Source organism: Ambystoma mexicanum, chromosome 6q (assembly GCF_040938575.1).
Source record: "Ambystoma mexicanum isolate Mex_15411 chromosome 6q, UKY_AmexF1_1, whole genome shotgun sequence".
NCBI lineage: Eukaryota > Metazoa > Chordata > Amphibia > Caudata > Ambystomatidae > Ambystoma > Ambystoma mexicanum.
Genome location: NC_090937.1, coordinates 56,915,243 through 56,942,442, shown reverse-complemented (window position 1 = coordinate 56,942,442; position 27,200 = coordinate 56,915,243). Strand labels below are relative to the sequence as shown.

General features: G+C 44.6%; 1 protein-coding gene across 3 annotated transcripts in view; it reads left to right on the top strand.

The window, feature by feature from the left end:
* Positions 1–27,200, top strand: part of PAX5 (paired box 5) — a 688,652-nt gene that overhangs the window by 271,935 nt on the left and 389,517 nt on the right. For all 3 annotated transcript variants that reach the window (XM_069630476.1, XM_069630474.1, XM_069630475.1), the window contains exon 6: positions 9,906–10,081. In XM_069630476.1, the coding sequence (XP_069486577.1) occupies positions 9,906–10,081 (176 nt within the window). The remainder of the gene's footprint in view (positions 1–9,905; positions 10,082–27,200) is intronic.

The following is a 27,200-nucleotide window of genomic DNA, read 5'->3' as shown; positions in this document are numbered from 1 at the left end:
TTGAATTAGGAGGCACGTCAGCCTCCAACCAATCAGCATCTCCTAGATGCTGGGCTGCCCATTAACCAATGAGATTCATTAAATTAGGAGGCACGTCAGCCTCCAACCAATCCAGTTCCTCCTAGATGCAACCCAACAGGAAGAGACCTTTCAAATCAACGCCCCTTCCTTAGTTTCCCTCGCTCGTTCGCTCTCTCCGCCACTTGCAAGCAGACGCTTTCTGTGCGTCTTCCATTGTTGGACGAAGTAAAGTCACCAGCTAGCCGGCAGCCCGAAGTAAACTCAAGGTAAGGAGTACCTGTCTCCGCGTAACTGCGACTAGTCCCGCACGTAATCCTGTTTATCTCCGCATCTATTTGTTTCGATACGGTCCCAGGAAGTACTATTTATGCCTCCATTGCCTTCTTTTCTCCCTCTCTGTTCAGAGGCAGCACATTTCGCTTTCCCCTCTGCAGGCAAGAGGCTATCTGCCCTCCGCAGGAAGCAACACAGCTAACCGCTAGCTGGATGCATCCCTTTTCCCTTTAAGGTAGGCACATGCCATTTTTTCACTGAGACACGTAGCACTTAAAAGGGGTTCTCTAAAACCATGCATATTCACATGCACTTTTAATTTTTAGGTCAATTAATATAATGTCAACTGACGGACCTTAGGAGTCATCCCAGGTACTCCGCGGAACGCAACATTAGGAATTCATTTACTCCAGCGTTCCCTATTAAACACTTTTGTGAAAGGTAATCACCCACTTTTCAACAATATTACCTCTGCAGCATTATTTATGCACCCTTGTTTCTGAAACTTCTTTTATTTAATTGCCAGAGAGCGTGTTTTCTCCGATGTGGCCCCTTGTCTGTTGATGCAGCCCTGCCGTGTGTCACCCCGCTTCCACCCATCCAGACGCTCTGCACTGGGATTCCTGGCTCACTTCGCGCCTGGCTATCCCCACTGACCCACAGCGAATTGACTTTTTTTATGCCTTTGGGCGTTTTACTTTCTCTTTAAGCAATATGGGTAGTTGAATAGAAAGGGTTCATCTCTTTCATATTATTTACTTTGTTCATGTCTGCTTCCCCACAGGGTCCAGTTGTTGTATGGTATTTCGCCCTGAGGAAGGCAATTTTAACTATGTCATGGAACTATTGGCCAGACAGGTGGCACTTTTGCCGAAACGTGGTCTAATGATGTCAATTTAAATTTACTGTTTATGTCACTAACTTTTGACATGCACACATAGGCAGACCTGTCAGCAAATCGTAGGACATAGAACAAATTTTACTCCTGCCAACTCTTTTGAGAACAACTTGTGCAGTGGCCCAATACAAGCCATAAATAAGAATATTGGCTGGGATCTAGGCCCTCATACAGTTGGCAGTTTGTTGTCCAGTTTCTTTTAGAATTCTCTTTTGTCTACTTTGTTCAAAAGTTTGAAGAAAAACCTACATTTAAGTTTTTGTGTTTGGTGTCTCTTGACTATTAACCTTCTAACCATCGAACAAATGCATTTATATGTTTGTTGTATTGCTTTATGTTTAGTTGTTTATGTATTATTTACACAACTATTTCTTTGTTAACTAAATATTTTTTTATGGTTTTTCAATCATCAGACAACCTTGTTTGCTTTCAGAGTCTGTTACAACCTAAACATTTGAGTGATACCTTTGTAGTACACCCTGACAAATAACTTGTTACTCAAACTAATTATTAATTAAACCCACAGCAGTGCGGACCCTCTTGTTTTAGTCTTTTGCATTACTTGAACGGCAGCAACAAATAATATTCTGTGTCTATTAATGAGTGGATCATGTTTCAGTGTCCACTGCAAATACTAGTTGCAGAAAAAAGCCTTATTTTTCTTGATAGCTGGGAGTAGATGTATTGGCTGTAGGTGACAGTACCATCTTTAAGTGGTCAGACCAAATACGTTTTGCTTTTGAAGTTTTAAATAAAACAACTTAGAATTCATAGAAGTCTTTTAGTAGGCTGACCAAATACTAGATGCAGAGAAAATTAATATTTCTGCATAGGCAGGAGGAGATTATATTAAGTGCCTTTAACTGACTGACCTATCTTTCAGTGGTCATGCCAAACATGAAATGCAGAGAAAATGTCAATTTTTTTGTAGGCAATACAAAATAATTTTTAGTGGCTGGGCCATCTTTTAGTGACCAAAGAAAACAGTAGTTGCAGAGAAAAAGACAAATTCCCAGGTAGGCAGGAGAAGATTATAATCTGTGGTTGCGTCTCAATGTGCAATCATTTACTCAACATAACAAATATAAATTGCAGAAAGCATATCATTTATTTCTTGGTAGGCAGGAGGAGATTATATTAAGTGTCCGTAATTGAGTACAATGGGCCTCATTAATTTCACCCCCATATTTTTGGGCAGTAAGGCATCTAGTGCTGTTATTACTACTCTGCCAAATCCTGAATTTGACAATGCAGTGGCGGATTTACCTATAGTATCATGCTGAAGGTAAATCCACCACTTTAAAGCCACAAATAATCAGAATTAACATGGTGGAATTTCTGCCCTCAGTAATTATGCCAAAAACCCAATGGATATCCATGGACTGCAAAATGGGGACTAACATCTGCCTACCACCACTTGTAATCCCATGGTAAACCCACAACACCATTTGGCGGCAACAGCAATTTTGGCGATCATTCGATGGAATTACCACTAGATTACAGTAAACTCAGAATGAGGCTGAATGTTTTTTTATTGCTGTACAAAAGATCAAGTCATATATTTCTTAAGAGGCAGGAGAAGATTAGATTCAGTTTCTGTAACTGAGTGTGTTGTCTTTTAGAAGATGTGAGTAACACATTTTAGAATTCTTTTGAGAAATGCAAATGCATTTGCTATCTTTAAATGAATGTGTCGTCTGTTAATAGGCAAACCGAATATCCGAATATTAGTTGCAAAGAAAATGTCTTCTATGTCTTGGTTGCAGGAGATTATACAGAGTGGAGGTCATTACGAGGAAGGAGGTAACGATGCCTCTATTAGCGCCATGGCTACCCCCTTACCGGGTACCGGGTCCGGGTTCCTTGAATGAGGATTTACTGGGCCATTCAAGGAACCCTGACCCGGTAAATCCCCATTCCCATTCGAGCCCCCATAGGGCTCAATGGGAATGGGATAATGCTAACAATGAGCCCGTTAATAACAGGCCTGTTGTTAGCATGCTGGTCTGCTCGCAGGATCCGCTAAGGACGTAAAACCAGGCGTCCTTAGCAGGTAGGTTCCCCCAAGCAGACCTCGTAATGGGGCGGTAAGGGGTTGACAGCTCCAGCACCTTTACCGGCGCCATTAACCCCTTACTGCCAAACTCGTAATGACCCCAGTGTCTGTAAGTGAGTCTGCCGCCTTGCTGTGGACATTCCAAATTCTAAATGCAGTTAAAAAAGCACAAGCACAACTACAAAGGAAATACTGTATTCATGGATCTGACTGTGCAACCTCACGTCAGGTTAATGACCAAGGAAAGCTCTCGATGTAATAGCCACCCGAAGGCAGGCTACAGACACTTGCGCAGAGGAATCACTGTGCAGAGGTAAGATTGCATGTCAATACTAGTTTGAAAGAAAAGGACTCTTATTTCTTGGTAGGCCGGAGATTATTTTCAGTGCCTAGAAGAGACTGTGTCACATTTTAACGGCCATACTAAATAAACGTTGCAGAGATATGAATCTTAGATTTCTTGGTTCACAGTCGGAAATTAAATTCAGTGGGTGTACAAAAGTGTATGTTTTGGGATGTTCCTTGTGTGCGCTACCACGACTCGCATCCACTCATGATGAGTCTCAGGATAATATTGATGACCAATATAAACATTGTGACTTATCTGAGTTTAGGCCACTGCAATGCACGAATTTGACACCATAGGTACGGAGCTGGAGAAGGATTGGGGAACTTCCAGTCATAGTGACAGCAGGGAAAGACAAAGCTACTGCACCAACTTAGTAGAGGGTTGTTCAGAAGTAGATAGCCAGATCGGAAGTTGCATAATGTCAGTATGTGGCGGCCACAGCACCAACTCCTTCAGTATCATCAACACCTCTGCACACAGAAGAGCACAGGAAAACAAGTCTTCTTGCTCCAGCAATAAAGTCCAAAGTGTGGCCCTTCTTCATACTACAGGAGAAAGCAACAGCATATGCCCACCTGCACACAGTGCACTAGTGCTGTGTGCCTCAAAAAGTTATGCAGTACGTTGGACTCCACATGTATGCTGTACCATATGGTGCAACACCATAAACAGAACTGGATGTACTCAGAAGACCTCCGCTGATGCCCACATCTCACTACCAATAGCCAGTTACCATGCCACCTCCAATCCCGCCCAAGAAAATGTTGCTGTTTTTATGCTGTTGTTCTAGTGTCTAACTGTTTTGAGGCTGGCTGACTTATAGATACCATTACTGTTTCTGCTACTACTGCGCTTTTCTTAATTCCTAGCCCTGCAATTCAACACCCATTACAACGAAAGCGAGAGTCACTTTCTAAAGTAACCCTGAAATGTTCTTTTTGTTCTCTGTGTAAAACTAGAGCTGACAAGATGAACGTTTAGGCCAAACTCTAGTCCCTGCTTGTCATAAGAGCACAACAACTGATAACATATGTTGACTGTTTCAACGGCAATTATGTACTACAGTGCATTTTCATGTCCTATGAATGGCATTACATGCTTGCTTGTGCTTTTACAAAATTGTAACCATCCAAACAATCTCAGTAGCTGCTACAGAAACACACATTATCCGCCCCAGGCTATGACACCGAGATGACACATTTGCAGTACAAACCAAGTTACCTGTACATTATCTAGCTCGTCTTTTGTGGAATTCCACCTCGCATGCCTCAAATCTGACATGTTTGGCTTGTGCTTTATTCTTCCCAGATAATATTGGCATTGAATTCAGTGATGGGCTGATGCATTTTCAAACTTTCCCACCATATAACGGGTGCCCTTTCTTCTGTCCATGAGAGAAGATTGAAATGTGCAAGGGGCCCATCACCACATGGCAGCGTTTTGCATTCTGGAGATAAAAAATCTAATTAAGTACAGTAAGAACAAGTGGGACACACTTTTTACGATTTCTGAATATTTTATGGCAGTGTTGCAGCAACTTAAGTTCACTTATTGCAACCATATGGGCCAATATTTACTCCAGTAGTTTCATTTCAGTCAGGACAAACTATTTTCAGTGCAATTCATTTCTTAACTCCCTAAATCTTTCTGCAGGCAACAGCTCATCTGGACCCTCAGGTACACTTAGGTAGCTACTACAACACCTGACACCCGACCTTTATGTAACATTTATTTCCATTTTACCCAATTCACAGTAAGTCATTTGGAAGAGTATGCAGTAATGCCAGAGCAGCTGTCCCTCTATGGCATACACCTCTACCATGGGGTTCAGCTCCCCCAACGGATGACGCCGGGACCTACAGGCAATGAATTTCAGCATGGCACATAATTCGGTCCTTCCATAACAGCACAACCAGCAGCACATCCAGAGAACACAGGTCGGCCATTTTAGGCCACAGGGTGACTTTGCACGACAAACCAAAATGGTGGCTTTAACCTAAAATGGAGGCTTGATTAACATAAGGTCACGACCTTGCAATACGGATTTCCTCGCAAAGCGACTGGGCATAGGTCAACATATACAATGGAGGCGAAACAATATTATATCGGTTTCAACACCATGCCAGCACAAATAGCAGCACATCCATAGAGCCATCAACAACAAAAAACTGTGGTTGTGGTGTTGCTGGAAGTGGGAGAAAGGCCCTGCTTGTGAATGGCGACAATGGTGCAACATGCTGAGAGGGCAGTGGTATTGAGAGCTGCTTGTCATGATCTGCCTGGAATTGATGACGGGCAGGTGTGTCTTCCTTTGAGGACACTCCTTCATTTGTATCCCCACAGCTGGAAGGTGCAGTGGAAGAGGGATCATAAGAAGACCATCAAGGAGAAACCCTTATTTGTGGTCCCTGTCTGCACTGGCATGTTGCACAGGTTGCAAGGTGTAAATCACAGGGCCTTCCTGACCCTCGCTGATTTCTCCTCTGGCAACCTAAACTGCCCTAAGGTCCTTGACAAGGAGGGCATTGTCTGGGTCCCTGTATGATCTGAAACGTGACTAGGGATTCATGCACTTGCCTTACACCCTCGGTAATGTGGAATCATAAAATACAATATTCAGGCTTTTACACCATGCAAAGAGAAATACACCAACACAGGCTTGTAAAGATTCCCAGAATCTCTATTGCAACACTGAACAGTTTATAAAACAAAGTACACAAATAGCTATTTGGCCGTCAGTACACCACAGAGAACACCAGCAGGTTCAATGTGAGCAGTGAACAGGAATTGCTAGCTGGACATCAGCATATTTATACAGTTTCTTCGTAACGATGTCCAGCCTCTTACGAGTTAATCATGTACTGAGCTAGGGTTCGTGCCAGGTTCATTCCTAATTTACATATCTCGTGTATGTGGTTTACTTCTTAATACATTTACTAACAAATACTATTATTCTCTGGGGTTAACTTTACACTCTTTACACATTCGCTTCAATGCAGGTCAAACAGATGTTTGGCGTATGATGTTTTAAATAACATTATCGTTCTTGTATACTTGTAGGTTAACATCGTCAATTCAAATAATCCCCTGATCCCGAGGTCAACAAAGGACAGGGTCTACATGACCCTAAGATGTAGCCTGCAGGCAGGTTGGACATTAACTCGCCTACAGAGGTTGAAGAGGTTAAAGTAAGAACAAGAGAACACAGGTCGGCCATTTTAGGCCACAGGGTGACTTTGCACGACGAACCAAAATGGTGGCTTTAACCTAAAATGGAGGCTTGATTAACATAAGGTCACGACCTTGCAATATGGATTTCCTCGCAAAGCGACTGGGCATAGGCCAACATATACAATGGAGACGAAACAATATTATATCGGTTTCGACACCATGCCAGCACAAATAGCAGCACATCCATAGAGCCCTCAACAACAACAAACTGTGGTTGTGGTGTTGCTGGAAGTGGGAGAAAGGCCCTGCTTGTGAATGGTGACAATGGTGCAACATGCTTAGAGGGCAGTGATATTGAGAGCTGCTTGTCATGATCTCCCTGGAAGTGATGACGGGCAGGTGTGTCTTCCTTTGAGGACACTCCTTCATTTGTATCCCCACAGCTGGAAGGTGCAGTGGAAGAGGTATCATAAGAAGACCATCAAGGAGAAACCCTTATTTGTGGTCCCTGTCTGCACTGGCATGTTGCACAGGTTGCAAGGTGTAAATCACAGGGCCTTATTGAAACTCGCTGATTTCTCCTCTGGCAACCTAAACTGCCCTAAGGTCCTTGACAAGGAGGGCATTGTCTGGGTCCCTGTATGATCTGACACGTGACTAGGAATACATGCACTTGCCTTACACCCTCGGTAAGAGCAAGCACAGTTACAGAGGCCTGAGTCACTTCCTTCTCCTGTCCATGGGGAACATTACTGTCTTCTTCACTGTTTGCTCTTGCTTGTCCCCAAGCACCAAGCACCCTCTTCTGGATCAGGGCAGCCCAACACCTCTGCTGCACCCTGTCCCAGATTTTTATTACATCCTCTAACTCCAGAGTTAGTTAAGGCATCATCTCCCAATGTCCTCCTCCTGCATTGTTTTATATTGCATGCAGGCCTCCACAGTTATATAAATTACCTCTGGCAAAGGAACTCCCTGCACCTGCCCTGCCTCCTCCACCCCCACTCTGCTGTCTCCTCTATCATTGTCAGCCCAGCCTCCTTCCCCATTGCTTCCCCCACCGGGGCATATGCAAACCCTCCACCTGCACTGCCTCCTCTCTTCTTTCTGAGCCTTTCCCCAACGATTCTCCTACCCTAGACAACATCTGCTCTAGCTGTCGACATCTGGAACCTACATGGCTAACACCTATGAAGAGGCACTCCATTCCCCCTCCCCACCCACCCGAGAGTTCCACCGGGCAATCAATATGCTCATCCCTCGAAAAGTCCACCTCCTCTTCCTCTACCAAATCCCTGCCAGTGAGCCCACAGTATTCAGTGGAAACTCTGAATGGCAAGGTGTTTATTAGGTTTGTTCCATGATTAAGGTTTCAAGCAGCCTAATTTATTACACTATAAAGAAAAAGGCACCACTAAGCCCATGGAGAGCTCAAGGGAACCTTCAGGTTTATCTATTATAAGTTGGCATGTGGAGAAGGCAGGAAATCAACTAGAAACAGTTTGAAATGGGGAAAAGTAGGGGTTGAAAAAGGAAAAGATAACTGTGGGCAGTTCACAGGGAAGAAGATATGAGGTGGCAAAAACAATCATTTTGTCAAAAAAGAAAGTCATCAAAAAAGGGCCATTTCAGGCATGTCATCATTTAAAAAAAGAATTGACTAGCACAGGTGCCCTCATCATCACAAGCACTGTAAGCATCTCTGATAAGGCAATCATGCTTCTGCACAAATATGGGCACACACAAACTGGCCAACATCACCAAACTTTAAATCAAGACCCACTGACCTCAAAAGACTGCTCTGGCTAAATAAAACCAAATACCCTGGAACCTTACGGCAAAGCTGTCCGGAGAAATAATCCAACAAACACCACCATTTGCCTTATCCTTAATGATCTTGAAGAAGACATTTATCAGTTTTATTGTAGGATTTCATTGTATCCTTTTAATTTGATTTCATTATGTTCAAAGACAATGTGATTGCACGTCGTGCTAAGTGTTCTGGGGCACGCGCCATGTAGTGTGACTTCATGTAAAATGATCAGGGGGTCAAATTGCATTTGATGGCTGCTCCTTTAGTGTATTTTCCTCCACCCCTTTGTCTTAGAGAGCCATACACACAGTGAGGCCACCATTATTTGAAGATGGGTGCAATACACGACCACCTTACTTCACCTTACTGTTGCTGTTCTCCTGCAATTATGCAAGTGCAGCTCCCAAGCGTATTTTGTTTTATATGTTGGCTATCTCTCTTTATTTCAAGAATACAGACCACCATGACACCACCCACCCATTTATAAATGGCATTCAAGAATTCAACAATGGATAGCTTAAGACCACACATGGCCCTTTGTACTGCATGTATGTTGTTCACAGCATTCCTAAGGGTCTTATAACAATAATTGTATTGTACTGTAGTTGACATTTACATAGCACCTTTTACCCGTATTATAGTCCCAATGCGCTAGTGGTGGGAACTCCCTCTTGGAGGCTGATGAGGCTGATATAGCAGCAGAAATGGAATAGAACACCAACATGGACGGGCCTATACGTTTTTTTTATGCAGAGATCAAACATTGGTTGATTCTGTTTCTGAGCACTTCCACATTTTACCAATGCGGGACCCGGCTACAGGAAGAGCAAGTTATTTGTCCAAGATCCCAAAATGTGGTAAAGTGAGAAAGCCAAGAATAGAACACGGAGCCCCAAGTTCCAAAGCTAGCCACTTACATAGTAGACCACAGTTGCGCCCTTATACTCTTGGGTCTGGTGCGCCTTATAAATGTAATAAACAAACAAACAAACAAACAGTTCCTCTTGCCTGAGCTGCACGGTCTGTGGAATGGTGAACGGTTGCTTCTAATGAGCAATGACAGGATTCCAAATGTATGATATTGCATAGTTCGGCGTCATGACTTGGCAACCCCCCATAGCCGAATGCGCCACATATTACCCTTAGTGATGTCATCAGCAGAATGCATGTCACATGTTTACAGTAGATGGTGCTTCCTTCTATTTCCATTAAGCTTCATGACGTACTTGAACAAAGATGTTCCCAATTTGCAGACCACTAACCAATGCTTTGCGTAGGCCACCACAAAACGGATTGTAATGCCCCACACGCTTTCTCACTACAGGTATGCACGAATCTCCAGTACCAAATGGCCACGTACTCCCTGGAAGAGACTTCCTCAGGAAACAGATGCGGGGGGACATTTTCACCCAGCAGCAGTTGGAAGTGCTGGACCGAGTGTTCGAGCGGCAGCACTACTCGGACATCTTCACCACCGGCGAGCCCATCAAACCAGAGCAGGTAGAGTATCAGCGTCCCGCGTTGCCAATTTTTGACCAAAGCACTTGTAATGTTTAAATCACTGTTTCTTAATCGCCAACAGGCTTAAGGAGGGCAACAAAATAATCTCTAGTAGGGATCTGGCTGTATGCAGAATGCAAAAACACGGGCCATGTAGTGGAAAGGTGTCAGAGAGATGAGTAGGGTGAGGCAGAGCAGGAGAAATATTCTTGTGCACATTTACCTATTAAATCTACCTTGAAAATACACTAGACAAAGGCTGCAGGGCATAGCAAAAATAGTAATTGCGACCTAATGGTCACTAAGTTTCATAATAGCTAAGTGAATAGAATGGGAAGCCAGCATGGCACTATGTTTATTTGCCAACAGACTTTTTTTCGGAGTAAATTCCGACGCAAAAATGACTTCGAAAAAAATCCATCGATTTTTAAAAGATTTTGTGGGGGCGGGGGCTCCCTTCAAAACCGTCCCTTTCCCTAGTCTTCTATCCCTTCCCTAACCCCTCCACATCCATTTTAACGCTGCCCTCTATATGTTTGGATTCTTTTTTTTTTCGACGTAGTTTCGGCGTTGGAAACTACTTCGATAAAAAGTGTGTCGGCAAAAGAACGTGATGCCGCCAGCCTACTGTGAACAAAGCTAGCATAAAGAACAGACTGGTACCATTGGACTGGTAGATTTTTCTTGTGGGTTCATTAAAAAGGGTTCAGCGTTTGGAGGTGAAAATCACTATAGATGAACATAATATTGCTCCTCTTCTTAAAAAAGTTAATGTGATTGAAGACCAGTGCTCTGTCAGGGTTTGGAAATTGCAAATTTTACAATATTGATCAATCATAGGAAATGCAGTTATAGGAAACTTAGATAAACACCAGACCACTGCATAGATTTCACCCTTAGATTCTGGCTATCGATAATGAATGGTTAAAGATATATTTATTTTCCTTGGGCCATATACCTTACGATATTGTTGCTTCAGGAGTACACCTCTGTTCAATACATTTTCTTGTTGCCTTGTTTATTTTAACTGGCCCACCTCTTTTGTTTCAAAATTCACATCCGCTGTGGCATAATTATGCTCTGACGTGTGTCATAATGTCCTTCTGAGCGAATGTCTAGGAGCTCATGTCCAACAGGGCATGGCGTAATTGGCAGGCATAGAAGCCTTGAGTAAAACTTTTCCACCTTCCGTTCATGTTATGTCCCATTTTCAATCATTTGTATGGTGGAGAGGAGGAGCGGAACGCAAATTGAATTTTCGACGCCTCCCGTCCTCTTCGCCATACAAATTCTGCAACATTTGTGCTGGAATGCAATTTCATGTCGGAGCAAATGCTGGGGATCTCTATGGAATCCGCCAGCTCTATGTTCCAGCCTATAGCAGGCAGACATCATAGAGATCCATTGTACGCACCACCTGTCATGCAAGCATGGCAGGCATCATTTACAATTACAATTAAACGCTTCCAGCCGAGCGAGCAGGGCAGGCAGCGGTTACTCATTTGCACGACTGCAAATGTGCGTTGCAAAAGGCAGCATAAACATGTGTGACCTGCACTTTTCCACCACGCCATGCAAATTACCAAAATTTGGGGGCGGGCAGCCACTTACGTGTATGCCTTTGTTCACCATTTTACACTCTGAAGCAAAATTAACTCCCTAGTGTTTAAAATAAACAAAGGGATTTTGAACCTCGCAGAGTGCGGTCATTGGATCAACGCAGAGTTCTGCTCACTGGGATCTGCATTCGTTTCTTTACTACTGGTTGCTCTCTGGTGTGTTTTTCATGGTATATGAAGTGGTACCCTTACTTTTGGCCCACATTGGTGTAGCAGTCGCTGACCGTGGAATTGGATTAAACAGGCATGGAATATGGGCTGATATCTCAGTACTGAAGAGAAAAGGCTTGACGTTTTTGATTGGATAGTACCAAGAGAGCATGTGCATGTGTGTATAAAACCCCATAACGCAAGAAAATATTGCCATTGGTCAACCCACATAGGGAATAGATTTTTATGCTGCTGTGGCATTAAAGAAGGGCTAAGACCATGTGCAAATCAGGCTTGGCCCCAACCCAAAAGGGTCAGTAGAGCCTCAACCGCTAAGTCTTATCCCTTGAATGGAACCAACCCCACACGTTTTTGCCTTTTTGAGCATCATCAGTGAGGTGTAGTTGTGTTGGGCCAAGCTCAAGAAACACCCAATGCGGGGTGGGACCCGGCCTGATATGCAAATGGTCTTCCCCTTCTGTTGTGAATCAGCAGGCAGAAAACCAAGGGTTCGGGTGGATGTGTAGAGCAACGTATGTGCACTACTTCCAGCCGACTCCTTGATCTTTTCCTCTGCTGATTTGCTCCCCTCATTAAAGTTCTCAACTTTGCAACACACACCTTCTTCAACCTCCCCGATCACTCCCCAACATCACCACACTGAAAAGTTCTCCATGCAAAATCGTTCCCTCTTTAAATTCCTGCTCGTCATCTTTAAGTCCATCCATGGTCTTTCCCCCATTAAATGCTCCTACCACCGCTTTCACTCCTCTCCACTTGCCCCAATCTACGGGAAGGACCTCCCCCTTGGCCATCAAAGCAATTGCATTAGTAGAACTGATCAGAACAAGGCCCAAACTCTGCGTGTTAGTGAATGAGATCTCCTCCCCCAGCCAATCACCTTTCTATCCCAACCGACCACCTAGCACAATTCCCCTACTTTGCTCTCAAATGATTATGCAATCAAATTATAGTTATATAAATGATGTAATGGTGATGTTTTGTCTACCTGTCTCTGGTCTTTGCTCCTCAGCTACTCTTCCATTACTGATCTTTATAATCCGGTCCGACAATACTTCTTGTAAAATACCTGTATCCATGGACCGTCTCAAACCCGTCAATCTGTTTAATCTGCACATCATGTCTGGTCAAAATGACACACTGTTTTTCCAATAGACATGAATACAAAATACAAACTTCAAAACCTTCCATCCATCACTCTTGACTTCCAATGGGCCAATAGTCTGGAGAGCTCATCTCCTGGAAACAGGGCTGCAAGGTTTCTTCTGGTCCTATCTCCACACACACACCTCAAAGGTCCCACCACAACATCCTATCTGGCCTGCATGGTGTGCATAAATGGTGTTTAGTGGTAATCAGGGCTGGACCCCTTGTGGATTCACCAGCAACCCGTGTGCTCCAGACACTTCAAGCTACCAAATTAGTCCCCTCGTGAGCCACCCACACCCACGTGTGATTCAGGAGCCATCAATGAAGCTATGGTGGTCTTTGCCAAAATAACTGAGGGCAAGGGCTTCATTTAGGGCAGTGGCTTGCATCCTGGGTGGCTTTCCAGATGTTGTGGTCTACAGGTCCAATGATCCCTCACCTTTGATTATGTATGCTAGGGATGATAGAAGTTATCCAAAACATCTGGAGGGGCAAAGGTTGCAGATCACTGATTTAGGGCTTACATCTTTCTGCTGCTGTCCCATCCTCTGACTCATACATCTGTTGTTTCCATCTTCTGCGAGATCTGGACGAGATTATGAACATGTGTTTTAGCGTAAAACCTATTGAACTATTTCCTTGATGTGGAATGTACGTAGACAAACTATGTTCAGTGTTACATCTTGTGATTTCATAGGGGACAAAGTTCATGTGATTTAACCGCTTGTGATATCACCCCGAGATCAAATGGCTTGTGATATTTTGTCTGCTGCCTACATGACATCTGGAAAACTATTTCAGTGCCTGTGTGTCTATATTTCCATTTACATAAAAGGGTAGCGAGGGCAGGTATTACGATACATCTAAGTGTGAACAGAAGATCAAAGGAAGACACTGCAGTCTGAAAGAGCACCCTTTCCTGATAGTAATGGTAATCAGGTAGATATAGGCACACATTGAGGATTTTATGTGTGTCAAATCACAAAGCTGAATCCAATTTCTGTCATGTACAGAACTTTGCTGAGAATAATACCCAAGGACCGTCCTGAGTTCCATTCAATATTTTGGTTACATTCATTTTTATCTTGAATCGGGAGGTCCCTTTCGAACTGGTGCAGATGTTGCAGGGGAAGCCATTGCATCAGAGAGTGAGTAGGGACGGGAATAGGGATCTATATGATTTTAACTAATTCCATTGCAGATAAAGCTTTTTTTACCGAACCCAAAACAACAAAAAAAATATTGAATTATGTGTTTTGGTTTTTTGGGGGGTGCCCCCCAAACCCCTGTTTTGCTACGAGCCTCATCCCCCATCCCCACCTGTTTTACCCACTTACCCCACCCCAATATACCTTTTTTTTACCAAATATGTTTTTCGTTGCTCATGTTTTCAGTAAAAGTCAGGGCCTCATTACGAGGTAGCCGGTCCGAATACAATGGTACTGGTATGCTTGCTGGTACCGTTGTATCTGGACCGGCAAACTCAGCTTTGTGCCGCGGCTGCCTTTCATTCCGCCAGGTCTGCCCTGGCAGAATCAAAGGCACCCACGAGCACAGCAAGCCTGTAGCACCAGCACCTGCGAAAGGGCAATTACCGGGTCCGGTGGGGTCGGAATACCCCGGTAATTGACCATTCGCGGGTGCTGGACTTTCTTGCCGGTATGGAGGTAGCCTTACCGGTGAAACCGGCAAGGCTACCTCCAACCTCGTAATGAGGCCCATTCTCTGTAATGTATTCGGTAAAATCACTCGATGCCCGGGAATAGATTATTTTTGCTACATTTGAATGTTTGTATTGTTGGCCATACAATAACAGCTTGAACACAGTGGGCCTCATTACGAGGCAGGCACTCCCTTAATGAAGGGTCCCGGTACGGGGCCGGCACCGTTCATTACGGGATGCCTGATTACGAGGTCCCCTAGCAGGACCCGGAACAGACGTCTGGTAAAACCAGAAGTCCTTTCTGGGTCCCGTGAGGGGACCAAGGAGCTAATAACGGGCCCGTTATTAACGGGCCTGTTATTACCTCCATCCCCATTCCCATTGAGCCCTAAAGGGGCTCAATGGGAATGGGGAATGGTTTTGTGCATGAGGAATTACTGGGTCCTCCAAGGTCGGAATGACCCAGTAATTCCTCATTCACAGAACCCGGTACTGGAACCCGGTATGGAGGCAGCATACTCGTAATGAGGCCCAGTAGCTTGTCCAATGACATTGCACACTGGCTAGGCCAGTAAGGAATGCTATGTAGCCAAACCGTTAGAGGGCAATTGTGGTAGTTTATGTTTAAAATGACGGTTTGAGAATTTTGAACCTTTTCTGGGCTTTGCAGTCCGCATTGAGGATGACAGGAAAAACCTCAGCTTAGACTTTTGTTAAACTCTTAAAAGGGCCTGATGTGTGGCCTGCTCGTGCAAAGATTACGTATGCGTTGGAGCGGACTTCAAATCACCGAATTTGTCAGGAAGAAATAGTTTAAACTTGAGCCATCAGTGGGGATGTGTAACTGTTTTGCTCGCTAAAGATAAGGCTTCTGGCGCTTTTGCCAACTCGTCGGGCACCTTGCTCTCCCATCTCCGGCTGGGTGAAGGGAGTGAGCGCTCCCTGGCCTGACTGGCGGGCTGCCTGCTGCTGTCAGGCGGCTACCTTCTGCTCACCGCCGGCGCTGAGGCTGCCCTCTGCCCCTCCTTGTCGGAGCCAGGATTTGCATTGGGCAAAGGTGGAGAGAAGCCAGTTCCTAAGCTGATCCTGTCAGCAGCATTGAGTGGTAGGCTAACATGTTTTCCTTCCGCTTAGAAATACGTCAGGCTAATAAAGCAAACTCCTGTATTGCAGATTCTCTTGCATTTAAGGGATGTATCGGGGAGGTGATTGGCTCTGCACTGTGATTCTCTGCTCTGCTTTCTAATTACATTTTAAAATCAATAACCTAGGATTTCTAAAGGGCACATATCAGCACTTGAGTATTGCAGCTAATGTTGACGATCTTCAAATGTTTGGTCAACTTAACGAGACAGCCAATGCTAATCGCCAGTCAGGAACATGCTCTCAGGCTGAGATAACACTCCTGCCTCCGAAAGGCGTGACACTTGTATCTCTAAGGAAACCAAAAGTAGGGATCAGACAAGATTGCCCATGTGTTACCGTACTATAGTGATTCCAGGCCTTAATTACTCTTGACGGCGCTCGATCCCAGCACAGGGAGGATCTGTGCAAGTCCTTAACAAATTCTTGTGCCCCATATTTTCTATTTTTCTTTTCTTTTACTGTCTTTTAAAATGAGAAATGTAACTCATACCAGAAAATGAAACAGTGAGGCACACATTAATGACATCATAGGTGGTTTCACGTACTGCCTTCAGTACATGGGCACCAACAACTGATGCTAACAGCTAATGGGATTTTGTTCACTTACAAAACTGGTAGTTAATTTATTTTACAATGTTTTATTGGCATTTCATAAATACATTCAATACGGTTGTATACAATAGTTGGCGTGTGCCAATGATAACATAAACTGATATATTAACTTTTACACAAACAACAACAACAAAAAAAGTCTTCGCTATCTCACGCCGTCCTTAGAGTTAATGCAGATCAGTCAATCGTTGTTGATTTAGTTCCCATTGTCTATCAAGATCTTGTCGGTGAGTACCAGTATCTCACGGGGGCTTGTTGTCCGACGTGTGAAACATATCCCAAGTCAGGGATTTCCAGGCTTCATAGGTCATGCTCGGGTCGTCCCCCGTCTTGGCTACTCCTTCTCCCCAGATCCTGGTTTCCGCCTCCAACCAGTGTTCCAGTTCTTTGTGTCATTTGGCGTATTGAGGGCCCCTCAGAGTTGTCCATGCCATCGCAATAACTCTTTTAGCCAGCACACAAGCCATGAATTTGACAATGTGTCTGATTTTGCCTATTCACGGGTAGGCCCCCAGCAAGCATTAGTTCGGAGATCATTCATATCGAGTCAACCCCGCTCTTTTGCAAGCTTGTTTAATTTTGGCCCAGAAGTGCCGTATCTTTGGGCAACCCCAGAACATGTGCGCCATCCCCGCCTCATCGGAGTTGCATCAAGGGCATAGTGGGATTGTGGTCCTGTTGAATTTGGCTATTCTGCTCGGGGTCATGTATGTTCTGTGTAGGATATTAAGTTGGATTAGTCTGAATATCGCGTTTCTTGACACTTCTCTGGGGTACTTTAGGATTCTTTCCCATTCCTTTTCGGTTATATTTATTCCCAGGTCCAATTCCCATCAGTTCTTTAAGGCGTCACTTTTGGGGTTGGGTCTATCCGTGAGCTGAGCATATAACCTAGAGGTAGGTTTCCAACCGTATCCCAGGTTGTGTATTAGGGTTAGGGTCGGGTTCGCTTGAGGTTCCTCTGGCCATTCGTTCCATTTCAGGTTTGCCATTTCTCTGATTTTTCGGTAGCTCAGTTATTGGCCTTAGGGTAGACCGTCTTTTGTTACCATGGATTCAAACTCTCTGAAAGTATTGTCCTCATATACGTCTCCCCAAGTGTAGATGGTGTATCTTTCCCATAGTCTTATTAGCATCAATTCCATTCTGTTGGAGCAAACATCAGCAGTCATCAGCGTTACTGGGGAATACGGATTCTCACTCTTCAGCAATTTCAGTGTCCCGTCCCATACTTTTCGGCCCAACTGTATAAGCAGAGGTGTCCCCCCTGAGCATTCCCATCATACCCAAAGGATTTCTTTCAGGCGCACCATTGCTACTATTTGACCAAGGAGGTCAGTCTCCAAGGTGGACTCGTCTGTGAGCCATTTAGCCACAAAGTTAAGTTGAACTTCCAGGAAGTCCCTCTCTAGATCTGGTAGCTGGACTCCACCTGCCCTGTATGGTAGTGTCAGTGTGTCGATAGAGAGAGCCTGTGTCTGGAGCTCCCCTCCACTAGCTCCCTCAGTAGTGTGCCCAGCAGACGAAAGAAGGAGGCAGGTATGTAATAATTAATATTCTGGAAGAAGTACAGAAAACGTGGTAGCACTATCATTTTGACGATGGCCACTCGGCCCATCATTCACAGAGGTAATTTGGACAAGAACTTCGTGGACTTCTTGAGCCCTTGTACTGCTAGTAAGGTGTTACCCCCATGTGTCTGCTCGGGGGTGTGCCAAATGTTAATCCCCAGATGTCTAAATGTGTGTGGCTCCCATCTTAGCCCAACCTCAGGGAGGCCCTCCTTCTTGCTCCAAGCTAGTCCCGCGACTGGGAATATACATGATTTCTCCGGGTTAAAGGAGATTCCCGACACTTTTGTGAAGTTCTTTAGTACCTCCAGGATTGTGGGTAAATTAAGTTGTGGGTCCCTCAGGTAAAGTAAAACGTCATCCACATATAGCAAGATCACGTGATATGTTCCACCTATTTTTATGCTCAAAACTGGTAGTTAATGAGGATTTGAATATTAGATTCAAAATGAAAATACAATTTCAAAATCATATACTGTAGGGAAAGGAAGTAGGAGGTGACAAGCCCCAAGGGAAAAGACTTCACCAGATTAGCGTTTCTGTTGGCAACAGTCGAACACAGGTCATCCTTTACTATAAAAAGGATGAAAAGGTGAGCGTTGAACTCTCAAGATCAGGGGGTCATTGAGAAATTTTACATTCATAGAAGTGAGACCTCACCTTCAAGTACAATTACAAATCTAAGGGTGGGGTCAATGGATTCATGGTGGGTAAACGGCAGTGCAATCTGTCAGAGTCATCCACCCAAAGACTCTCCCGTTGTCGGAATAAGAACCAGAGAATCAATGAATAGCTGTAACCAGCTGTGGTGTTGGCAGCAGAAAAAGCTTGGTCGCAAAATGAAGCCGTAGTCTATGATGTGCTCTTCTCTAGACCTGCTGCCCCATTAGTCATTATTATTCAACCAAAAACTGGAAAAGTGTTTCATCTGGGGGGTAACTGATGTGGCTTTTAATTGATTGCTGACAACATGAATAATAATGAATTTTCTAGGTAATAGACAATCCTATGGCTGTTATGCAAGGTAATGTTGAATGATTGCTAAACTAAATAGGTCAAGCAAAACGTACCCCCTCGTCTACAAAGCTTAAGGATATCGCAGTTAATGCAACTGAAGAATTACATGACATCTGAAGGCCCGGGCAAGTGCACGCTGGCCGATCCCTGGAATTCAATGGTAATATTTGAAACATACAATTAAGCCCCATCCAACCCCATCCCAAGCACTCATTTAAACCTGATCCTCCCAGTTTCAGCTGAGCTCTCTGATCACGGATCCTAGCAGCCCTCCCAGGAGCCATTTGCCTCCACAATTCCCTCCACCACTGGACATAGTAATTGAATTTCTTCCACCTTCTATGCTCCCTCTTTCCTTCTCCTCGGCCCCGGGGCTGTTTTCTTTCTATTCCTGAGTCAGACCCACACATGAAGATCACACAGTATGGCATTATCCTATGTTTACGCTAGACCACCCCTCAATGACTCACTTGAAGATCTACCTTTATACTCCTTCTTTCCACCTCAGGTAGTGTCTTCCCGCAAGAAGCCCACGCCATTCTCTTACCTGCCAGGGTCTTCCCGGTGACTCCTCCTTGGATCTTCAGCTTGACCCAATCTCGACAGCCCAGTTAACCGTTGCTTTCCTTCTATTTGTGTAACTTGGGAACTCCATCTTTCCAGTCCTTTATCCTTACTTCCTGGCCATGCCTCATGTGAATTCCAAGCTACTTAACTCATTATGTTTCTAAGAACAACCCTTGACACTTAATCTACATTTCTGTGTCCACCTCAGCAGCCAATAGGCAGTGAATCTAATTGTCATGAAGACATTGGGCCGTCACCTGTACAGCCCACTATTGGCTATTTCACTTGATTGTATTCTGGTATAGCCCAGGGTTTAGATCACTGAGGCAATGCTAGTTCTGTAAATTCTATGCCAGTCTGACAGAGAAGGAGTCCTTCGGATCACAATACGTTCTCCAATGTGCTTTCGGAGTCATCCCAAGGGTGGTCCGGTCCTCTTTCTGCACTGCAGCCTATTGCACTTCCCACATGCAACCGATGCATCTGACCCGACAGGAGACACACACCAGGAAGGATTACTATCCCATCGACTTAATAAAATGATTACATCCGATATATTATAGTCCCCGGCACAGAGCAACACATTTGCACTTACACTCACCCGTAATGGGAAAGGTGCATAAAACAAAGTTGAGCTTGATCACCTGATTTGGATGAAAATAGATCCGCCCGCGCTTAGCAAAATCTTCCTTTCCGCCATGATAAGAAATGTGAATTGAACATGCTGTAGACTTAAAGCACATTTCCCCCCTTACATGATAGCTCCCATTTGCTTCAGAAACGGAAATGCTCAAAACTCTGAGGCAATGCAAAGCACACTGTCCGGAGTTAGGCCCATCACCTATGACTGGACCACAGCGCAGGTCTGAGTGACGCAGAACATAGGATCCGGGTTTTATTTTTGTATTATTTTTTATTAAGGAAGGATAAAATAGCTTTGCTCTCCTCGACCGTGATCCGGACGCTGTCCGGTCATTGTGATTCACCTTCCTATAAAGCGGAATCATTAGGGGAGATGGAGGGCGAGGGGCCGTATGCTGTAGATCACTGTGCATATAATTCACAGCCCCGTGAAGCACATGCTCTTATTTCCTTGGCAGGCAATAACCTGTGACAAATGACAGCACCGTGTCCTAGGACTGAAATGGGGTGGGGAGGGGGGATTTTACTGGGAGCTCTTGTCCAAGCTCACCTAGTGCCCCTTCATATCTAGCCGTTTTCCTTTATATCCAGGCGGTGTGGCCCTCCTGGAATCATGCATGTTTTTTTGCATCCGGGGCACGCCTCTCCTACTTCCGCTGGGTGCTTGGACGAGGGAAGCAGCTGTTTGAGGCCTGCTCGAAAAGGGTTGTCATTGTGTCTGAGAGAATGGGCGAAATTCCCCACTGTCACCAATAAAACACTGGTGTTCATGTAGAGGGCATCAGAAATTGGCCTCAAGATCAGGCCGAGCTTATTGCCACCCCACCTGCCCCACCCCCGAGCACAGCCCAACCATTAGTCCTCAGAAAGGAAGCAGAGGTTAAAGAGAGGGCACGCCATAAGACGTAGAATTGTGTAGCCCATTTGCTATGTAGGGTGAATGTATGTATTTTTACATTCTTTTCGCAACTGTTGGTTCTCATTAGAAGTGGCAGCTTAACCCCTACTATTTTTCATTGTTTGCATACTGGGTTTGGGGGAGCAACAGAAAATGCTTCACTGCAGCTTTTAGCCAATGATGGGAGTAGGTCCACCATATTAAGCTTTTCAGGTGAAACGGCCAAGAGAAAAACACCACATTAAACTGGTTCCATGTGAAGAGCTTGCCGCCAGAAGCGCCGTTTTGACAAACAATCAGGGCAAGAAGGCTGTGGTGTGGCCCCCCGCAATCCATGTCATGGATGCGGGGGACTCCCCCCAATACCCAGACACCCAGACCCATTATACCATTCAAGGAGAGCATGTGACACCCCCGCACCACCCGCTACCCTTGTGCGGTATAATGGAGACACTTTTACTGGGTCACACCACAGATTTTTTTCCCACAATTGTTTGTGAAAACTGACATTTTGGCGGCAACCTTTTCACTGGACACCATTAAACTGATGTGCTTATAGGACTGGGTGTCTTTCTACATGTCCTGGTGGTGGGCACTGGCCCATGCCCAGCTTTTCTGAGCCCAACAGATGCATTCAACAGACGTCAATGTGCCATATGGAGTCACTTATTGCTGACAGGATGAGGTATTATAGTATTTTTCGGAACAACACACCCCACTCTCAATCTCCATGAGAGCTCTTAGTAACTGGCATTCAGTTGAAAGTCTCCAGAGCTTCAACGTGCAAAGCATGGAAACGCTAGAATAACAAGACATAATAAAAATCAAGTATAGCATAGTATGGTATGCTATTGTTTATTTATATAGCGCCTGTACACAGGCAAGTGTATCAAAGCGCTCAAGGAGGGTGAGAACATGGGGAAAAAACAACAGTTCCTCAGAGCCCTTGAAAATCTGAGACGATCAAAGTCTGCACAGGCAGAGTAAGTGCATAAAATACACTTAACAATTTTAGCTACAGTAAATAAGCCTGACGGCGGTTCTGCAGTTTTACCACTGCAATGAAGGGGCGAGGACAAGGGAGAACAGACAGACGATCTTCAAGCATGGTGTGTACGGATCATGCAGGTGCACAGACTGTCACAGGGAGGGGGAGGTACAAGTGCACCCAGTCGGTGGAGACTGGGGTAAGTGCAGAGAGAGCCAATCTCTTGGGTTATTTCCCAAGTGCAGAGAGTGTGGGTGGGGTGTGGGCCCTGAGGCAAGTGCGAAAGAGGACTGGAAGGGGTGCCAGGGACCTGTCAGACTCTGAGGTACACCAGACAGCCAGTCAGAAAGCTGTAAGGAAGAGGAGGGAGGGAAGAGTGCAGAAAACTGCTTAGCAGGGTGGAGGGAGAGAGAAGGAAGAGGAGAAGAGGAAGGTCTTGAGAAGTCTCCAGAACTTAAGAAGATCAGGCTCAAGACAGAGGGCAGCAGGGAGGCTATTCCAGAGGGAGGCACCTGCTGAGGATAAGGATCTCCCTCTAAATCTCTGCTTGCAGAACCGGCTGACTCGCAGAAGGTTGGCGGTAGATGAGGGGACGGCTTGTGAGAGACAGTACTTAGGAAGGCAGCGTTGCAGGTAGGTAGGCCCCAGGCCCCAGAAAGCCTTGTGAACAATGCAGAGGGTCTTGAACTTGATCCTTGCAGCCACGGTGAGCCAGTGAAGGGATGTCTCATGACATTAACTCGGATAAGCACCTATGGGAGGTGTCCCAGCCAACCAGATTGCAAGGAGCACGGGCTGAATCCGCCAATGAAATCCTGCATCCATTCCCCCACAAGCACCTCTCCAGGAGGCTGCCATCCTTTGTTCCCCCATATTCTCGGAGCCTCAGGATTCCGCCACCTGCCCCTCCCCAGAATCCTGCAGTCATCCCTCAGACCGCCTAACTGCGTTCTACTACTCCACCACCATGCTACTCCCCTCTGGACATGTGAAAGAAGGAAACAGAAATTGTAAAGTGATTCAGTGCTAGCCCCCTTTACTATTTCCAGAGGCCATCTTGGTTTGTGGTTGTTTCATTTTTATTTTTTTTTTATTGCACAGTTTAATTAAAAAAAACTTTTAACAAAAAACAAAACACGAGAACAACCTCCAGTTTACGAGCATGAGCTCCTTGAAGACCAAGTTGTTCAGATAGGAAAAACATATAAGATCATCATTTAGTTATTGAGGATTAGGTGGCCCTTCCTGGCCCAGACAGTCCTTTATGAAACTTACTGGTGGAATAGTGAGGCTAACCTTTTTCACCTCTCAAAACTATTGACCACCATTCATCCGCTGACAGTGATGCCGTGGCCTCCACAGACACAACAAAGTATTTATATCTTACTTCAGTCAGGGACGGGGCAATATGTAAATATGTGTTGTAGGTTTTCGAGCGAATCAGCATCTTTACAAAACCTACATGAACATTTTTGGGTGTTCCACCTTTTCCTTGCCGAGATGATCTCCATCGTGCGCTGTAGCTTAAGCCTGATGCTCATAAACTGCGTTTTGTAATGGACATCTGGGAATTTATTTACGTAGAGTGGAGATTGGCCGTACGCTCTTGTCTCGTTTGATAGTTGCCGAAACAGTTTATATTTGTTGGCCTCTTCACAAGTGGAGATCCAATCTCTTTCCTAGAGCGTCTTTTTCACCCTACAACGGTTGCCAAAAGCTCTTCACATGGTGAATCCAGATCTTCTAGTAGGTTTTTACAATCTCTGTCCCATGTTGACCCAGCTGCATTCGATCTGCTTGCTATCTCAGCTGTACTAAGAGCAAAGATCTGTGCTGGGTGAGCTTTTGAGTATTTTCCAAAAAGAGACAGTGATTTCCATTGAACAGCCGTCTTTAATGAAAATAACCCCAACTCTCTTCTTATGATCCGAATTGGTGTAGACATCGACAAACCAAGCACTCGCGTCCAGTATTGCCCTTCCAAAGCTGGCCACAATTTTCCTGAGATGCCTATCATCACGTCTGCGCCGTATCTCAATGTAGGCACTACTTTTGCCTTGTAAAAAACCATTACTGGATCTAATGAAAATTTGCAGAATCTTCATTTTAAAATGAGTGCTTGTTTAGTCAGGGCTCCCATTTTTGCTTTCAGTGCAGGCATGTTTTTCATTTCCGCCGGGTTTTTACAAATCTGAAAGCCTAGATATTTAAAGGATTCAACACAGTCAAGTTTCTTTGTACCCAAGTGCCAAGCAAAGCTCTTCTTTTTTTTCTACACTTGTGGAGATTAACAATCTTTCTCTTCTCTATGTTAATCGACAAGTCGTTTTGAGCAGTGTACCCCTCCAATTGCCTCAATTGTCTATGCAGACCTATAGGAGTCGTATCTAGCAGGACTAAGTCATCTTCATATAGGAGGTGGGTGACTTCCAAACCTCCTTTTTTTGGGTAAAAGCACCTACATTCCTCCATAAATGTTGCCAGGTCTGAAATGGAAATGTTAAAAAGGGCAGGGGCCAAGGGGCATCCTTGTTTTACCCCCCACCTTTTTGGGAACCTTCCACTTAAAAGCCCAGATGCATTTAGTCTGACTCTGAAAAAGTATCTGTGTGGAGAGCCTTTATCTGGGCCACTAGATCTGCTGGGCATTTCCACCTCTGTAGTTTTTACATAGATGATGTCTGTTGAAACTATCAAAAATCTGAGACAGGTCCACAAAAGCAAGATAGATTTTCTGAGTTTACTCTTCAACAGTGAAAGTTAAAATATTGCTGGTGAGGTCCCCAAACTCTTTGCAGAACCGAACTAGAAAGGATCCTGCCACCCATTTCTTGACACCCACTCTTTCAATCTCTGTAGTAGAAGTGTTGCATATAATTTCCCCAGCACATCAAGCAAAGCTATTGGCAGCTAATTGCTGGTATCACCTCTATCACCACATTTGAAAATCCGGACAACGTTTGCCCTTCCATGACGTGGGTACAGTCCTCCTAACCATGATGATCTTCAAGATTAGGTAGAGTACTGTCGCCCACCCCTACAGATTTTCTTTCAAGATCATGTTTGAAAGACCACCAGGCGCAGGTGCACAGGAAGACTTAGCTTGTTGAATTAAAGTAAGTAGGGCTTCTCGATTGTACGTCAGGGTCCATGATCGTGGGCTATCAAAGGAAATTTCTCTTGAGTGTGGTTCTACAAACAGGGTATTAGCAAATCCTATCCACTCTGCTTCAGTAACCCCGTTTATCAGCAATTAAATCTGACTTAGGTCTGTGGAATTGATGATGACCACATTTCTCGTGGTTTTTTTTGCTCTAGGGATCTCAGCATCCTTTGTGCGTCTTTTGTGACCATCTCTTTCTTATGCCCTCTCAACCAATGCTTGTACATTTTTTTTAATCTATCAATGACCTCCATAGCAGATTTAATTTGGGACCATTTCACTAAGATCACAGCTTTTCGTAGATGTCTATTTTTGGTGGCTAAGTCTTTGCCGTAGGCATGTCGGTGATTTATTGCCCTATCATTGTTCTTAGGGCTGGGTGTAGTACGGACAGCTAACAGCAGAACATTGTTCACCGTAGATGTTTGTGCAGATGTGTTCGAAGCATTTAGGTCACTACACAAAATAATTGAGGAGTTTTCTAAGCTGTTAGACTCATCAATAATTCCCATAATGTCATCCATCATTTTTGCCACTTGACTCTTATTGGGTTCCAATATATGTTAACTAGGGATATGTTTTCGTTATAAGTGTTGCAGTCTGTTTCCTCATTAACCCATTGCTTGAGTGTGGTTAGCTGAATAAAGGGTCCATAGTTGGTCGATTTTTGTTAGTTCAAAATTAATTCTGGACTTTACCAGTGTCAAAAGTCCCACCGATGGTCGACCGACAGCAGTTGAACTTGCTGAATTAAGAAACGGTGTAAAACCGCCCATTGTCTTTTTTTGGTTCACCACAATTTCTGAAGGCATCTGCTGTCTGAGTAGACCCAGCCAGCGTCTCCTTTTATAGTCAAATGAGATAAACCTCTCGTGTTCCAAGATACGAGAGAGAGAGACAACGGCTTCCTTCTTCATCAACGGCTTTCTGCTATTCTGTGTCTTTGTACAATAAGGCTGTAGCTAGCCAAGACCACAAACCCTCCTCTCGGATTGCAGAGGGTTTAATGGACTTCAGTTCCACCTTCTGCCCGAGTGGTTTTTCCCCAGATGGTTTATTGTCAAAGTTATATTTTCTTTTTCCCTAGGGTGTGTAGATTCGAGGCACCAGGGGCCTCTCAAGGGTTTTTCAATGGGGAAACTTTAGTTGCTGTCCTCAAGTCTGTCAAATCAGCTGGTACCCTTATGCCTTCAGTCTTTTTAGGGTAGGTTATCCTAGTGGGTTACCTCAAGTCCAGTTTCTTCAGGTTACCGGATACCTCTCCTCTCAAATCAGTTAGATCAAAGCCTAGGGACAGCAGGCTCGCTGCTGAAGACACAGGTAATTCCTTCACAACGGGTGAGCGTAAGTGAAGGGGAAACTAGGTCCAGGCAGTCTTCCGTCAAAAACTCAATTATAGAATAATCCTCTGAAACAATTTGTCGTAGTGGAGGCACACAGTGGCATCGTTTTAAAATGATGTATCTATTTAATTCTTGAACTTTAACCACCACTCTCTCCAATCTCAGGCATCTAAAGTAGTCTCTACCATGGTCATTTAAGACACCGAGTGGCACAACAGACGTAAGAGTTTTAGAGGCTCGGCCCACTTCCTTTTTGTTATGGCCCTTTGGTTTTAAAAAATTGTCCGGTCTCAGAGTCTGTACTTTTAATCGGATTACAATTTGTATGCTTCCTTACTGCTATTTGTCTTTTTTTCCGCCAAGGTCAGAAATCGTCTGACTGACAACAGGACACTTGCGAGGCCCGGTTTGGCGACACCTAGACATCTGAATTTTGGCAAAGCAAGTTTAGTTGCACATCCTTTGAGCCCTCCTCTTCATCATCCTGGGAGTAGGTTGAAAGGTTTGATAAAGAAATGTCCTCTTCATCGCTGTTGCTTAATGTCCAGCCTCTTCCTTGAGGTTTGTCAG